Source organism: Panicum hallii, chromosome 3 (genome assembly GCF_002211085.1).
Source record: "Panicum hallii strain FIL2 chromosome 3, PHallii_v3.1, whole genome shotgun sequence".
Taxonomy (NCBI): Eukaryota; Viridiplantae; Streptophyta; class Magnoliopsida; order Poales; family Poaceae; genus Panicum; species Panicum hallii.
The window spans coordinates 4,306,329-4,322,780 of record NC_038044.1 but is presented as its reverse complement, the minus strand read 5'-3'; the positions used below and the strand labels follow the sequence as shown (position 1 = coordinate 4,322,780).

The 16,452-nt window shown below is 46.1% G+C and overlaps 3 protein-coding genes across 3 annotated transcripts; 2 read left to right on the top strand and 1 right to left on the bottom strand.

The window, feature by feature from the left end:
- Nucleotides 1–7,751: 7,751 nt before the first annotated feature.
- LOC112886722 lies at nt 7,752–10,362 on the top strand. The gene is made up of 5 exons (XM_025952698.1): nt 7,752–7,939; nt 8,269–8,339; nt 8,962–9,011; nt 9,677–9,813; nt 9,893–10,362. Coding segments are annotated over exons 1-5 (474 nt in total). The 5' UTR covers nt 7,752–7,937; the 3' UTR covers nt 10,107–10,362.
- Nucleotides 10,363–10,946: 584 nt separating this feature from the next.
- On the bottom strand, nt 10,947–13,030 carry LOC112883870 (lysine histidine transporter 2-like). Its single transcript, XM_025949126.1, has 7 exons — nt 12,849–13,030; nt 12,314–12,697; nt 11,800–12,193; nt 11,575–11,680; nt 11,364–11,455; nt 11,192–11,260; nt 10,947–11,056 (listed from the first exon to the last, which is right to left on the bottom strand). The coding sequence occupies exons 1-7, from the start codon at nt 13,028–13,030 to the stop codon at nt 10,958–10,960; spliced, it is 1,326 nt and encodes a 441-aa protein (XP_025804911.1). The 3' UTR covers nt 10,947–10,957.
- A 356-nt stretch (nt 13,031–13,386) lies between these two features.
- Nucleotides 13,387–15,547, top strand: LOC112883872 (39S ribosomal protein L54, mitochondrial-like). Its single transcript, XM_025949127.1, has 2 exons — nt 13,387–13,558; nt 14,803–15,547. Exon 2 carries the CDS (start codon nt 14,822–14,824, stop codon nt 15,215–15,217), a length of 396 nt encoding a protein of 131 aa, XP_025804912.1. The 5' UTR covers nt 13,387–13,558; nt 14,803–14,821; the 3' UTR covers nt 15,218–15,547.
- Nucleotides 15,548–16,452: the final 905 nt, after the last annotated feature.

Here is a 16,452-nt window from a genome sequence, read left to right as displayed (position 1 = left end):
CTCGCTGAAGCAGCTGCGCTTGAACCGGCACGCCTTCCCCTTGTTGCACGGCAGCAGACGCCGCAGCACCACCTCCTGCGGGTGCGCCGGCTGCTGATGCCGCCTCCCGGCGCCGCCTCTGGCAACAGCCGCCGCCGCCTGGCCCACGACTCTGCCCGCGGCCTGATGATCGGCTGCCGCCGGCCGGTGAACCATCTTCCTATAATGGTTTAGAGCTAGAATTAGAGGTGGAGAGCGTGTGATGAGATGGAGAGCGAGAGCTGATCGTCGAGATAGGTGAGGAGGAGGGGAGTGAAGAGACATGGCCATGTGGCGATGCCTATTTATAGAGGCCGGCGGCCGGCGATCTCCGGCCATGTGCTGTGGTGCTGCTGCGCGCGATTTTCTGTTTCCAAATGATAAGCAACTATAGCCATATGGCATTATTGCGCCGCTCGATCCAGGGCCTATAGCTGGATGCATGGACGACGACGACGACGACGACATCTTTAATTCGAATGCGTTTGGAAGCTACTGCCGGCGCGGCTAGCTGGGTAGGTTACATGCAAGGGAAAAGGCTATCTAGCGAGAGAGAGGATAATTAATTATTTTGCTGTGGTCTCGTAGAGGAGAAAAGCTGGAGAAGATTTGAAACGGCAAGGAGGCAGATCGAGCTGGTGGTCAGCGTGCAAAATAAAGCATGGAACAGTTGATGAGCTAAATCCTAACATGGTAGGGCACAGTCGCGGTCCATGCCAAGCATGATATGGAGCCAGATGCGATGAAGCAACTTCGTCGCCTACAGCAGCATGAGTTAAAATTAAAACTACAACGGTCGAGATGAAAAAAAAATCCCATGAGTTTCAAGAGACAATTATTTGACTTTTGTAGTGATAAAAAAAGTAACTGGATGGTATAGATGTTCTTTTTTTTTGAACCAAACAACTGAACCGATTTTTCTTGAGGAACTACTGAGCGGATTTTGCTGGTTCGACCTATTCAAATAATGAACATTGTTAGTCGAAAGATTTAGCTACTTACGCCCAAGTTATTACGATTAGGTGATAGACAATTCAATTTCAAGTAAAAAAAATTAGGTAAATTGGTAAAATATTCGGCATAACAACAGGACTTGCATTGCAACTCAGCACAACACATTAGCTGCCATCTTGCTTGCCGTTAGGGTGCTTAGCTGGTCAATACCTCCAAAACCTTCAAGGCGCCAAACGAACAGTTGACTTGACTGAACGGAATCTAGTCATCTAGACCGTGTTGAAAGAACATAACGGACGTTCACACCTTCTGCCTTTGTGCTCTCTGGACCAGCAGACACGCTCATGCAACTGATACGTGTCAACAGACGCTTGGGTGTGACCACAACAGGGTATGCCGTATACGAGACTGGTCTTGCAAAACAACCTTTCCAGCTAAGTGATTACATGCATAATTGGCCAGTAAGTACTAATGCAGCCAGGCCCGTAAAGAAAAACCTAGCGTGATTCAGCTAAATCCTCAAAAAATCAGCACAAGATCGTACAGCATCATCAGTAACTGACAAATGGAACCAAATGATGGGAGGCACATGATTGGCATATGCATGTTACATGCTAGGACAGGCCATGTGGCTAGGCTGATTAGGACTAAACATGTGGACAAAACAGACTTAGTACTAGCTAGCTAGGGGCCGTTGTGCCTGCATGATGGCCGCCTTATGCACTGTGGTTGCCATTGCAATTCAAATATTTCTCTCCGTGTGTGTGTGTGTGTGTGTGTGTGTGTGTGTGTGTGTGTGTGTGTGAGAGAGAGAGAGAGAGAGAGAGAGAGAGAGAGAGAGAGAGAGAGAGAGAGAGAGAGAGAGAGAGAGAGAGAGAGAGAGAGAGAGAGCGCGCGCTCCGATGGTACTTGTGGATGTCGTCTTGTCATGATGGGCTAATTTAACGACCCATGTGATTTGTAGGAGGAACTATTGTACTATGTACGTTATATTTGGACTGAAGATACTCTGAAGCATGTTCCGGTCTAGATCACGAATCAGGATGTGATATAGTTTTTGGAAAATTATGTGATGTGTTTTTTATTTTCAAGGGAAAAGATGACGAAACATATAAATACATTACCTGTGACATGTGAGCATACCATTTGTCGGTGTTTTACCGCCAAACTCACCGAGGGATACCCCCGAGTGGTAGATTGTAGATAAGGTATCGCTGATACCAGGAACTCGAAAGTGCAAAAGTGCAAGTAACATAAAGGTTTAGACAGATTCGGACCGCAATGAGCGTAATAGTGATGATTTATATTGTCTTGGATGATTATGTTTTTAAGAGGGTTTCTGCCCGCCCTTAGATAGTTTGGGGAACAGAATTACATATATCCTAGCTAGATACGAGCTCAAGAGTCCTGCCCGAATACTACTCGGGTCCGACTTGTTCTACTTGTAGTCGATTAGCTTACAACAAGTATAAGTATAAGGTATAGAACATGCCACATCCCTTATCCTAAAGTATTCTATGCTATATGCACAGTCCCGTAACCAGTGACGTAGCTCCCGTATAGCGATACGGGGTAGTTGCTCCAGCTACGGACTGCGGCTGGAGCAGTGTCCGGAGCTCAGCAAGGCCTAGGCGAGGGAATGGCTGCCACAGCGAAGCATGTTCTGCCCCAGCTAAAAAGCTGGGCGAGCTACGCCTCTGTCCGTGGCCCCAGGTCTGACACCGTGAGCTCAAGAAGAGAAAAAGGGTGATTTTATCTCAAAGTTGGTTTAACTCAAAGGCAAGGACGATTTTATCAAAATATGTACCTTTTGCATAGAATCTTCGAAGAATCATTTTATCAGGAAATTCTGTCTAATAAGGTAAAAATCCCAATTTGCAAAGCTCGGTCGGGAATGATAATGAAGTGGGTAAAATGTGGCTGTTACGGACTGGACCACCATACAGTGAGGCACCACATGCCTGGTTGCCCAACGGCAACACCCTGACCACAGGGCCAATGATAAGGGCATTGCACTTGGCCCTGGTCCAATAGAATTTTTAGTTTGCATTTGGTATGGCGGGGCACCTGTGAAAGAGGCCTGCACCGAACCAGGAAATACAGTACTGAATGCTGGGCATGTTAGGTCGTCGTGCTTGTTGAAGCATCGCACTCTTGAAACAGTAGCTTCTGTAGTTTCAAATGATGCATCTTCAATTTCATTGAAGAATTTGTGAAGTTTTGGTGCAGTGGGGCCACTGTATTTACAATCTTCCAAGATGGAGTTAGGTCTGGTAAAAAAAAAAGAAAAGAAAACTACTACACCAAGTTCGGCAGTCAATTATTTAAAATCGTAGAAATAAATTAGTATATCTCAACTTTTTTCTTCAAATCGCATAAATCAAGAGGCGGAGGGTTAATTACATCAAAAATGTTTGTGGAATCAAACAAGAGATTGGCTCCAGCTGGATAATATCGATACAGTACAGCATGGAACCTCTCTGCCTACAGCAGAGGGGCCACTGCTTACTTGCTTAGCTGCCAGGTAAAATCTTATCTCTTTGGCAATATTCTCGACCCTACAGGATAAAATTCCAACTCCCCACAGTTAAAAAATCATTCACGAATGGAGGAGACCTATACCTTCCAGGTTCATGCACAGGAAGATGGCTGGATCTGGATACAGATCGATGACTCAAGCATGTGTGCAGTGTGCCCGGGACAATGACCAGACATGCATTCGATCGGGCTGCGTCCCATCGACATCGTCCTCAGCATGCACGTTCAGGCCGAGACGTCCTGGGGCGATGCACCGCTGAGTTCGAATCCCAGTCCAGCTGAAGCGGACAAACACGTCGTAAGTGCCAGAGTTTTTTTTTAAAAGGGGATAAAAAATTAAATTTGAAAAAGAGGAGCTAGATGGGAGAAATTAGGAAAATGGGCACCTCCCGCCCTTTGAATGGGCGGGAAACGTGGGGCCGGGTGGGCGGGAGATTCCAAAAAAACTTTCAGGAGCCTCTTCGCGAATAAGAAAAGTTTCTTATTCGCGAAGAGGTCCCTGAAGCAGGCTTCCCGCCCGGCCAGTGGGCGGGAGGTCCCCTGGTTATGGTTTTTGTTATATTTTCTTAGAATTTATGTTTCAGAAACTATTTGAAATTCAGACTTTTTGCAAATACAAGATTTATTCGCCATACTCTTATGTATGCATATAAAATTTTAATTCAATTTTACGAAGAAGATTATGGTATGTAAAACTCGTACGAAGATGGTTAAACGATATCGTTTTGCAACGTAGAATCCAAATATTACGATAGTACAATACATGAAGCCATTAAAAATAAAATAATATGAAAACAAACAGTACAAACATTATAAATATTACAAATACATGAATCCAAAAATTCTGTCTTTAGTCAATACGGCAAATATTACAAATATGCATCAAGGTCTGATACAATCTCAACGCGGCAAATATTACATATGAGCAAACAACGTTCAAATAAAATTAGAACTAAATGATGCCTGATGACGTACTAGCACTCGATCGGCGACGTCTCCCACTCCTTGATGCAACCGGAGGTTTTCCATCTGTAGCATCACCTGTAGGGCCAGCTTTAGCAGAACTGCGGCCAGCATCATTGTTTGGACAACGTTTATACGTGTGTCCAATCTGATTACATGCACTGCAGCGCTGTATCCTCAGACGGAGCTCTGACTCATCCATATTATTACGAATACGCCGTGTCTGACGGCGCCGTCTCTGAACCCATGATGATCTTGGGTCTCGAATATATATAACAGGATTCGCTGTCTCAGTGAACGATCCAACCAAACGGAACTCATAGATCTTATACTGCCACGTGCTGGCAACTGTCTCCTTTCTGAAGTAATGGGAAACATATATATCGACAGGATGTCGAATATCCGCACAAGCAGCCATTACATGAGAACAAGGTAAGTGCAACAACTTAGGCCTCATGCATGAGCAACAACAAGTTCCATCAAACTTGAGAATGCACTTCTTTACAGGAGTTTGACGTCTCATGCCACGTCGCGCTCTGTCTCTAGGAGACACCTCAAACTTGAGCTCCTGTATACCACATTGCCGTACGTGGTGTAGCCGGGCGCTTTCTGCCTTCTTAGTCATATATTCTGTTATCATTTTCCCAAAATATCTGTCACGATCGTGCATGAATATCTGATTTTTAGTGAACTGCTCCCTAAAGTAATCGGTACACCCGCGGACGGTAAATTCCACAATTGCAACAAGTGGAAGCCCACGAACACCTCGCAGCACCCAATTGTAAACCTCGGCGAAGTTGGTGGTCATTATGCCGTACCTTGCACCATCGGTATCGTAAAGTAATGCCCACTTCTCCTTTGGTTCATTCTCAATATATTCAGAAAAGGTTTTCACCGCTGACCCAGACCTTCTGCGAGTACGTGCAGTATTTGTTGGCAACGGACACAAAACCTCTGCTTCATCCTGTGCATATCTGTTTTTTGATGCATCATCGGCTCTTTTCTTCCCAGTCAGTTCATCAAGTTTCTACCACTGCTTGTTAAATTTTTGCTGATTCGTTTCCTTGCATAGCCTCTTGAACATATCCATAAGGTGCTTGTTCTTGAATTGCCTGAAAAAGTTTGCACCGATACGTCTCATGCACCATCTACTGCGAACATCACGCCACTTGGGCGGCTCTCCGGTCTCCACACACCCCTGCTGCAAATTTAGTATTGCCCTCAGTATGCCGGCGTGATGATCATGAATCAGGCAGACATCTTCCCTATCCCGAACGACTGCAAGCTTAACCCGTTCCAGGAACCAGTACCAACTGTCTGTGTTCTCACTCTCAACAAAAGCAAAAGCAACAGGAAGCAACTGATTGTTTCCATCAACTCCAATAGCTGTCAGCATTTGCAATCTATACTTTCCTTTGAGAAAGGTCCCATCGATGCAAAGGAGAGGCCGGCAGTGTTGGAATGCATTAATGCAGGGGCCCAAGCTGAAAAAGACCCGCTACAATATGTACGGCGGATCTTCTCCTCTGTCTAGAGTTTTCAGGTCATAATAGCTTTCAGGATTTCTCTGACATAGGACGGCCAGCAATCGAGGAACATTATCATATGCAGTTTCGAACGTACCAAACCTCATCTCCAACACCTTTTGTTTTGCACTCCACGCCTTACTGTACGAGATGGTATACTTGTACTTTTCCTTAATATACCGGATAATAGACTTTGGTTCATATGACATGTTCTCTACTATCATCCCGTACATCTCATTTGCGATGTATTGCGATGTAAGGTTGTGATGGGTCTTCTGCACCCCAGGCAAATGACAAGTGTGCTGAGTGACAATGGAGCATTCCCAATAATCTTTCCATTTACCCTTATAGGCATGCACCCGCCACGGACAGCCCTCCTTCACACATACCACATCGTACTTACGAGATTTGCACTCGACTGTTTTAAACTCTCGCATAAGAGAGAGATCAGCACTTAACAGCTTCCTTCACCTCTTCAATTGAGTGGTACCTCGCACCCTAGACAATTTCATTCTCCCTGCAATCCGAAGCCCAGCTAGATCCGTCATCTACGACAAGATGACTGAAGTTGCTGCTTACCCATTCTTCAGGCACATCATCGTCATCATCAGACGAATTGGCATTCATTGCTTCATCCAATTCACGTTCTTCGTCTTACAGCTGTTCAACAATGAAGGGTATGTTCTCCCCCTCATCAGCCACGCATTGAGGTGCTGCGGTGCCACCTGCCTCAATGTTTGCCTCCTCAATTTCTTCATCAATATTTTATTACATATTAATACACAACGACGACACTAAGTTTCAGCGATTCTCAGATTATATTTTACAAATTCTAAACTATTTAGAATATAAATTATACTAAAAATAAATCAAAATACTAAAAACTATTCAAAACATAACTACTCTAAGAAATATTTCCTAGATTATAGTTATTTTCAAGTAATTATACGGCTAGAATGAGAATATACCTCCAAATCGACGTGTGAACAGGGTTTCGCCGCTTCCTCTTCTCTCTTTCTCTCCTCTCTTTCTTTTTTCCTGATTTTTCCTGGATAAAATGAAATTTTAGGGCAGGTTGGGGCTTATATAGCTGAAGTGGGACCTCCCACCCGACCAAAGGGCGGGATGCCCCTCGGGACAACATCCCGCCCTTTGGTTGGGCGGGATGCCCCCGCAGAGCCCCGCAGGGACCTCTTCGCAAATAAGAAATTCGCGAAGAGACCCTCGGGGAACCTTCCGCCCGCTGGGTGGGCGGGAGGTCGCCTGCCGCCCGATCAGGGGGCGGGAGGTACCTATTTTCCAAAATGTTCCCCACTGGCACCCATTTTCTCAATTTTATTTTTTTAATCGTTTTTTTTAAAAAAGTCTAAGTGCCATGTCGGACGGCACACGATGGAGATGGGCCTGCAGAGGGATGTTGGGCATTGGCAAGGCAGAGGCACGAGAGGGAGGCTGAGATCACAAGGAGGGCTAAACCAACTCCATGCATCGTGTAGATAGTTTCTTCTGAGAAGGCCCCGGCTGAGAGATTAGCAAGCAGAAGCAGGGGCAGGGCTATGGTGAATGGAATGGAATAGTCAAAATCCACATTAGCCAGGCCAGGCATCATCATCCGTCCCGGTCCCGGCCCCCCGGTCCCGACTGGGCTGGCCCATATCCTCAGCCGAATTGGGCTGTCTCTACGGCCCACATAAACTCCCTTTTGGCCCAGCCCGAGACTCGCCCGCCCACTCATCTTCCAGCAACCCACCACCGACCCCCAAACGGAACAACGAGCGCCCGCCCCCTCCATCCACCCGCCGCCGCCGGTCGTTAGCTGCTTCGTCTTCCTCCGCCGCCTCCACAGCTCGCTTTTTTTGTCCTAGCCGCTGCCGCATCGGCGCTGTATTCCCCGCCTCCCCGGCCCGTTCCTCCGCTTCGCCACCGCCTCGCCCCGACATGTTTGTGCCTTTCCCGATCTTCTCTTTTCCTATCGCGGTTCGTTTGATTCCTATTGGTATGTAGGGCTATGCTGGCGCTCTCGGATAGGCATCAGATATGGATTAGGAATGTTAGAGAGAATGTTGAAGTAATTTGTCAGTGCGACTGTTTGTAGTTAAATTGGGAAGCTACTGCTCTTCTCAAGCAGTCCTTTGTCGATTCTAATGCTCTCATTCGTTATGTTTCATGCTTGATACTTGGAGTAGACCTTGTTAATAATATTATTTTTGGTTTTTGGATTTGGCTGCTATAATTCTGAAAGTTCCTTCTTGTTCAAAAAATACTGCAGGACTGGGTCATCCAAGAAGCATGAGCTCAAATCTAAGCAAAAATTGGAAAAGAAGCTCAGCTTTTACACAAGTGGGTGTGACTTTCCCGTTGAGTTGATAGTCTTTTACTTCCTGATCCTGATTATTAAGGTTTCACATGCTGTTATTGTCATCTATCTTTCATTACCTGTTTAATAGATCTAGATGTATGTATAAGGCAGACATCTTGAGGTAGTATAACGATGTTTAGAGCTGCAGTTTGATTGTTTGGAAGGAATGCTGACGTTAGGATGAATGGCTGTTGCCATACCAAATTAGAGCATTAGCTCTTCCAGAATGGAAATTGCACCAAATAGTTAACAGAAATTAGTCAACTAAGTGCCTACTACCTGGACTGCATCCTTCAGGCAAGAGGCTCAAGTGATTATGCATTTTAGGGTCAGTTTGCGGTTGCAAATGCCTGCTACAAGTTTCTAATCTGCATAAAGCAACGGAGAAAATATTTTCATTCTCCACTCTCAGTGATTTGCATGGTAGTTTGATATAGTGTACCGTAAATACATAGAAGTTATAACAGGACCTACTTCAAGTCGGCTGTTTCTTGCTATTCCACTTCCATTTCTAGACCTTGACGTTATCTTGCATTATAACATGTCCTACTTTATTTACCATATTTTGTGCTATAAACTGAAAGTTTCGCTTTGTTATTTCAGAAGTAAAAGATACTGTTACTTCCTTAAATGCTAAGAAGACTATCAGTAAGGTACTTCCAATTCCTATTTTTCAGCCTTTGCGTGTTTGTTGAACTCCACACTTGTGATTTTCATTTGATTATAAACTGTATAAACATTAATTGTATGCCTATATATAAAGAAAATACTATTGTCTACTGCCCTGCTATGTACGATAAGTTGTGGAAGATGTGAAGTTGCACAATTTCTACTACTGTCATATTCACTACACTGGGTTGTACTGTCATCTATTCCAATAAGTGCTGTTATTGGTGTTGGTCAGTCTGATTCCCTTAGCGCAAGTTTCCTGTATATTCACATAATTCTGTGCTCTACTGAACAAATACTGCAAAAGAGCAATATTCCAACATCTTATTCACCTCTATGCATACACCTTAAAAATAAATAATTACATCGCTAAAAGTAGAGTTCAGCAGTCCTGATTTGTCAATTGATGGGAACTTAAAATTTAACTCAGAACCTTTTTTGTTGCGTGCACTGAGAGAGTTATATGTTTCTGGACATTTTTTTGAAAATGTCTTTTGCAATGTTTGCCAAAGTAAGCTTTTTATATGGATCCAATATTGAAACTCACCTGCACATCTTATCATTTTTTTAAGTTTGCATTTCCTTATTTTTTTTGTTTTAGCTCTGTATGATGTCGCATTGTCCATTCTAAGTTTTAATTCTTGTGCAGAAAAAGAACCAGAGTCGTCGTCAGAAAAAACTGAAAGCATACGATCTCTCAGCACTCTCCGAGTTCCTTCCAGAACCAGCTGCACCAGAGCACAAAACCGAAACAAAGCTGAACTGCAAGTCAAGGCAGACTTTAGTGTAATCCTCTCCTGACATCTTCCTATCTTGGCCGTTTCCATCTATGGTTTTGGATTAAGAAACCCACTATGTTTTTCAGGCTACGGGAGTCTGCTCACCTGAAAGCTGTACTGAACAGCCCGCAGTTCCAGCTCGACCCGTTCGCCGCGATCCACCAGCACCTGCTAGCAACACAGCCACCTGAAGCTGCGAAGAAGGATGATGCCGCCAAGCACGGGAAGGACTCCAAGGACAAGAAAAGGAGGAGGAAGAAGAAAAGCACTTCGTCCAGCACCCAAGCAATGGATATCTGATGCTGTAACTGTGACATTGCTATTGCAGGGATACACTTCATTTTTCTGTTGCAACTTTGTTCGGAGGTGACCTCCCTAGTTTTGGTTGAACTTCGGAGGTTGAACTTGTTGACGCTTGGTATATCGACGTGTCAATATTTGGTACCAGTAGAGTTAGCCTCTCTGTTCTGGGACTCTACTGAGTGAAGTTCGCTGAACAAGTGAACACCCCATCAATATTTCTAAAAGAATTTCAACGTGACAATTTTTAAATGTAGCAATTTCTGAAAACCTGTTGACGGTTTCTGAAACCTAATTCAAGCATCGGTTTCTGAAAGACGATGACCTCATATTTTACGGCGCTAATCTTTTTGACTGCCTGGATGTCTGTCATTTTCCCCATGGATATTACTTTCTTTCCTCGAATACGTTCGCCATGGATATATACTGCAGTAACTGAACCACCAGAGCCTAACTTATTTGAATGATAGAATAGGGTAATCCATCACCACTTCATCACGCACGAACACCTCAAATAATAAAGAGTGATCTCATCTCGTCTCGTACAGAATTCATGGAACTATGAATCCCATTCTAGACGAGTTGATTACTTAAACCAAACCAAACCAAACCCCTAACAGTAAACCGTACCATATGACAAATGGAGCCAAATTGCTGCATCACCATCCCTTTAGAACACCAATGACTTGCAGTAGCACAAATTAAACTTAGCGCCACCAGCAGCCACATATCCACAAACACAGACACATGGACACATGGTACGGCATGTCCTTGCCCTTTCACTTAAATAAACGGATTGATACGCCTAGCTAATTGTTCGCCTTTATCTAGATAGCTAACTAATCGGTCCATCACGAGAAGAACTTGTAGGTGGAGGCGTTGACGATGATCGACCGGAGACCTCCAATGGGGGCAAACACCGTCAGGAGCACGCCGATGATGATGCAAAACTGAAGAAAAGATGAATCTGATTAGCGCGTATGAATGAGCTGTATATCAAATCTTGCATGCATGAAGAATGCACCATCATCATGAATCATGAAGAAGTGAACAGGCAAAGTTTTATGATATGACACATTACTTACCCAGTTGGCGAACCAGGAGAAGCTAAACGTCTTTGGCTTCTTGATCTTCAGCCACAGAATGCAGGGAAGCTGTTCGATCGCAGCAGAGATGTCGGTTCAGTCAAACTTTAGTAAGTCAAGAACTAGTAGGTCGTCCGTTGGAGGAAAAGAACCAGAAAATAAAGTATCTCACATAGTAGGTCGTTGGCGCAAATGCAAAGCCACCGAAGAACCCTAGCAATCCACCGAAGAACGGCACGGCGATGCCAACCAGAGCTGTGAACACTGCGCGACACAGGATCAAATGAACACTAGGATACCGGTAGGTTTTCTTAAGCACAGGCAGCAGGGTTTAGGCTTCCTGCCATTTTGCATCAGCAAATGCGTTGAATAATAATACTTACCAACGTAGAGTGAACGCGCAATCAAACGTAGAGGCAGCCCTGGCCTGAACCGGAGCTTCTTCACCAGGAACGTCTCAAGCATGTCGAACACCGGCATGGCGTAGATCTTTCATGCATTCATGCAAGCAACAATGACCCATTAAAAAAATGTCAAAAGATGCTAGTGGATATCAGAAGGATTACTGCGTATGTATGAGATTAATTTGGGGAAGACGACGACTGTACCTGGTAGCTGCCGATGACGTGGACGACGACGAAGATGTTGGCCATGGCGATGAGCCAGCGGGGCTTCTCGAGGGTGATGAGGATGTTGTCGTCGACGGCGTTGCCGAAGACGTAGTAGCCGACGAAGGCGACGGGGAGGTAGCAGATGGCGACGACGAGGTAGGCGAGGATGACGCCCTGCCACATGGGCTTCTTGGAGGGCTTGTCCGGGGTGGACGGGATGGTGGCCTGGATCTCCAGCACCACGTTGTGGCCGGCGTAGGCGAACGCGACGTCGCCCAGCGCGCTGAGGAAGTTGAACGTCTGCCCCGTCGCCGTCGACGCCGTCTTGCTGTAGTCCACGTCCGGCTGCCGGCCCTTGTGCGCCGACGCCGCCCAGGCGATTGTCGAGTAGCTGCATTGTTGTTATTGATCATGATGATACAGCATTTCATTCAGGATGTTAATTTGATCCGATCCAAACAGTGAAGTCGTGATGATATGATAATAGATCGATCGATTTATTTGCTGGTACCTGAGCGACATGACCGCGGCGGCGAGGGAGACGAGCGTGATGGAGTTGAAGTTTGGGAGCTGCGAGAGGAGCAGGTGGATGGCGGCGAAGATCATGATCCATGAGCTGGTCCGGAGCGGCTTGCAGTCCGGGCATGCGACGGTGTAGCACTTCTCGAAGGACTTTCCGCCGGTGACCATGTAGACGATGCAGACGCCGACCTCGACGATGAGCTGCTGCGGGACGACGATCCAGAGGCCGAGCTTGTCGCCGAAGGCGTGCTGGCCGAGCTCGTGGTAGCGGTCGAAGCGCTTGCCCGGGACGCACTCGTGCATCTCCACCATCTGCCACAGCGTGTACAGGGTGATCACCCACGACAGGAGCATCGCCGCCACGCCGGGGCCCCTGCGCGTTCATCAGAGCGATCCATCCGTCCATCCATCAATCGCAAAGGCAAAACGGATGCAGAAAAGAAAATGCGTGCATCTGGATTCTGGAATAATGATCGATCCATCATGCATGGACGACGACGACGACGGCGAGTGAACGAACGTACCATCCGAGCTCGGACATGGCGTAGGGCAGGCTGAGCACGCCGGCGCCGACCATGGCGGTGACGTTGTGGAACGCCGAGTACCACCACTTGGCGTTCCTGGAGGAGGTGATGGGCAGCCAGTCGTCGATGGCCTGCTCCTGCTGCTCCTTCTCCGTCGTCGACGACATGGTCGACGGCGCCATCGGTCTCCGACCACGGCCGGACGGCGGCGAACCCGACGATCGAGCAGCAGGCGCGCACTAGTCAAAGACGAACGGGATCTGAGGGAGGGAGGGGGAGCAGTTGGAAGAAGGAGATGCGTGTGGCCGGGTAGATATATAGATACGGCGGGAGGCGGCAGGATCTAGCCAACGACCTGCCTGAGTCCTCCCGATTTTCCCGGAGCGATCAAACTGCTCGTGGTTGCGGCGTTGTGCGGGCGGTTGGGGCGGCGAAAGTGGGCCTGTTCTGGTTGGGCTTTTGAATACGGCCCGCTACGTACGCGGGTTCTCAACCGAGCGTCCGAGCCCGGCCCAGAGCCTCCAGCCTCTCCAAGTCACGTCTCTTGCGTCTCTCCCCGTCCCGGGCTGTCCCTGCGCCGCCGCACAAGCTCCTCTCGCCTTCTCCCACCGCCGCCGCGGGGCCGCCTCCCCTCGCCGCCACCCCCAGATTGCTGCGGCGCGGAGGTCCATCCCGTCTACCCGGAGTCGGACCGGCTCCTCCACTCGCCGGTAAGGGAGACTCCCACCTTCCTCTGTTGGATGGATTGCTCGTCTTGCTTGCGGGATTCTCCTTGTGACCGTCTCGAGTCCGGATCATCTGGTGCGGCGCGGATGAGCGAGTTCGTCGGTTTCCTGCGGATTTTTTGGCTGGCCGAGCGGAGTAGTACTAGGGTAGTCTGTTTTCCTGATGTCTGGGGGGTTTTCTGAACCCTATACCCTCATGTTGGGTCCATTCTTGCTTTGAATCAAGCGAGGAAGGGAATCTGGGGCGTGCCCCCCTTGCTCAGGATGGAGAAAATCGAATAACCAAGAAAAGCAGCGCATAGCTCAGTCATGCTCGCTAGTTTGTTGAAAATGACAACGCAATGTTTCTTGTCCTGCCCTGTGAGCGTGAGGCGTTCTTTCAAGGTGCACTGATGGAATCCTTATTAGGTATTATCTCATTTGTGTACTTCAATGTGTGGATTGCGCTTGTTGCTAGTGCAGGCGAGAGTGGCATAATGCAATTGAGTGTTGTTTACACCCTTCCCGCGGTTTACTGGCCTTTATGGTGCTTATTGGTGAAACAGTATCTGGGGTGGAAAGCTTGCGTGTTGTTGATAAAGGCCCTATAACTTAGTACTGATTTTGCACGGGTTCGTTCTTAATGCTAGAAATGGGGGCTGTGATGTCTTTGCATTATGCATGTTCCAAATGAGGGGTGGTACTTTTAAGGGAAATGCCTCCAACACTGCATTCCTTTTTCTGTTTTGCAAGCGTACCACTTTCAGTTTCCTACACTCCCGAAGAACAGTGAAAAGGTTATAAAACCATCTGGCATGCCACTTCGGAAAAAATTGGTGCTGCCATCTTATCTGGCCACCACTAAACTTCCACATTTGCGCAAATATGGCCTTATCTATTGTGATTCTTGTCTTAACTAGAACAATATAGGTGAAAAATATCCCATATCAATATTTCAATTTTTGTAGTAAACATCTTAAGGAAACAAGAATAATATGCCTCTAGTAATGCCTGTATAGCTTTCAGAGCTAAAATTCCCTAAATTATGAAAAACAACTAGCAGCAACAAACTACAATAGGAAGGCCCAAAATAGACCTTTTACTATGTGTGTACATTTTCAAGGTACTCGTGCATCAATCTGTTTTAAAGATTTCCATTCAGATAAATTCTTTGTTTACTGATTTCGATCTTCTACAGTCTGCACCAATTTTCCCTGACTTCACCAGTTTAATTTGATGTGTATATGCAGTGAACACTTCAACCAGGGGATGGCAATGTCTTGGACAAGAGGATTAAAGTATGTTGTTGTTCCAAGGCATGCAGCTCAACTGGTAGAGAGTAGAGGTCTTGCCATTGCAAGCAAGGCAAAGAAGGGTGGAAAGGGTGGCGCAGCTGATGCTGCTAAAACTCCTGCACTCAGCAAAGAGCTTAAGAGTACAATAGTGTTTGGGGCAAACATCCTCAAGGAAGGTTCTGATCCGAAAATTCAACCAGACTCTGAGTATCCCGAGTGGCTGTGGCACCTGCTCAACAAGCGTCCTGTGCTAAGTGAGCTGCGGAGGAAAGATCCCAAGACACTCCCTTATGAAGACCTGAAGCGTTTTGTCAAGTTGGATAACCGATCTCGGATCAAGGAAAACAATGCTCTCACTGCTAAGAACTGACCTGGAGAGTCTTATGAAGAAACAGGGGCTGTTATTTTGTCCATTTTATCTAAATATTTTGTAGGTGGCACAATGAACTTTTTTTGGGCAATAACGTAGTGATTCGGAACATTAAAGTCTATGGAGTTGCTTGGTTTGGCACTATTATAGGGCAGCTAGTGACACCAGGATGGTTCTGTTTCATTTTGCGAAGATGTAGCTTCTGCTTCTCAAGTTCCATGGTTCTGTGGCATTTATCAGATGTTCAATTGTCTATGGTATTTCACAGTTAACACATCTTTCATTTCATCTGAATCTTGTTGGGAGTGCACAAATATATTGGATTTTTCATTGATTGTGTTTGTCAATTCGGTATCTGTATGAGTTTATCTGATTTCTAGGTTTTTGCTCATTGGCTGCACTGCATGACATTTTACCTTAAGCACCATGTCAAGTGTAAAACAATCATCACATGAGTAACGGCTGGAGGGGCCAAGAACATGACTGTAATAGTCGTAGAGCTTTTCCAGCTTATCAGTCTTATTGTCGAGCTAGGCCAACTCAATGTCCAAGATAGATCCAGGTCATAACACGATCCACCCATAGACAAGGCCTAAATGATCGACCTAATAACAAAAGAATGGAAAGTTCATTGAACAGTGTAATGTTTCCATCGAGCGTGATTTACTACAAGTTGTTGACAAACATAAATGAAACTTTGCTTGCCGTACAACTCGGAGATGAAGTATGCATATTGATTGATGCTACAACATCAAACATCATTGCTATAGTTGATTGATATGATGCTACGTGGATCAGTGCCCAGCTACAAAACTTCTGATCAAGCTAGGCCACAGCCAGTATCAAGTATTCAATTAGTTAACTTGTCAACTAGAAATCAAAGTGAAAAACAAATTGGATGATGATGCAATTTAATGAAGGAGATTAAAGGCTTCGAATATTTTGGATGTGACAGTGTGACGCAACATTACAACTACACATAAAAGCTACCTATCAAACTGAATTCTTGAAGCGGGCCAGAATCAGGCGACCGGTGGAGAGAAGCTCAGCTGTCAGTACTCCTGGGATCAATCATTCAATCCACCTCGCATACGTCCCCGTCATCCTTAAGGAGGAGCGCATGCAATCAGACGCAAGATCTGTTGCCATCAGCTACATGCAGGTAGCAGCACACTATAAATCTGTGCATGGGCATCTAGATTCAGTCTCATCACGCACCTTTTCAGCCACTCGCT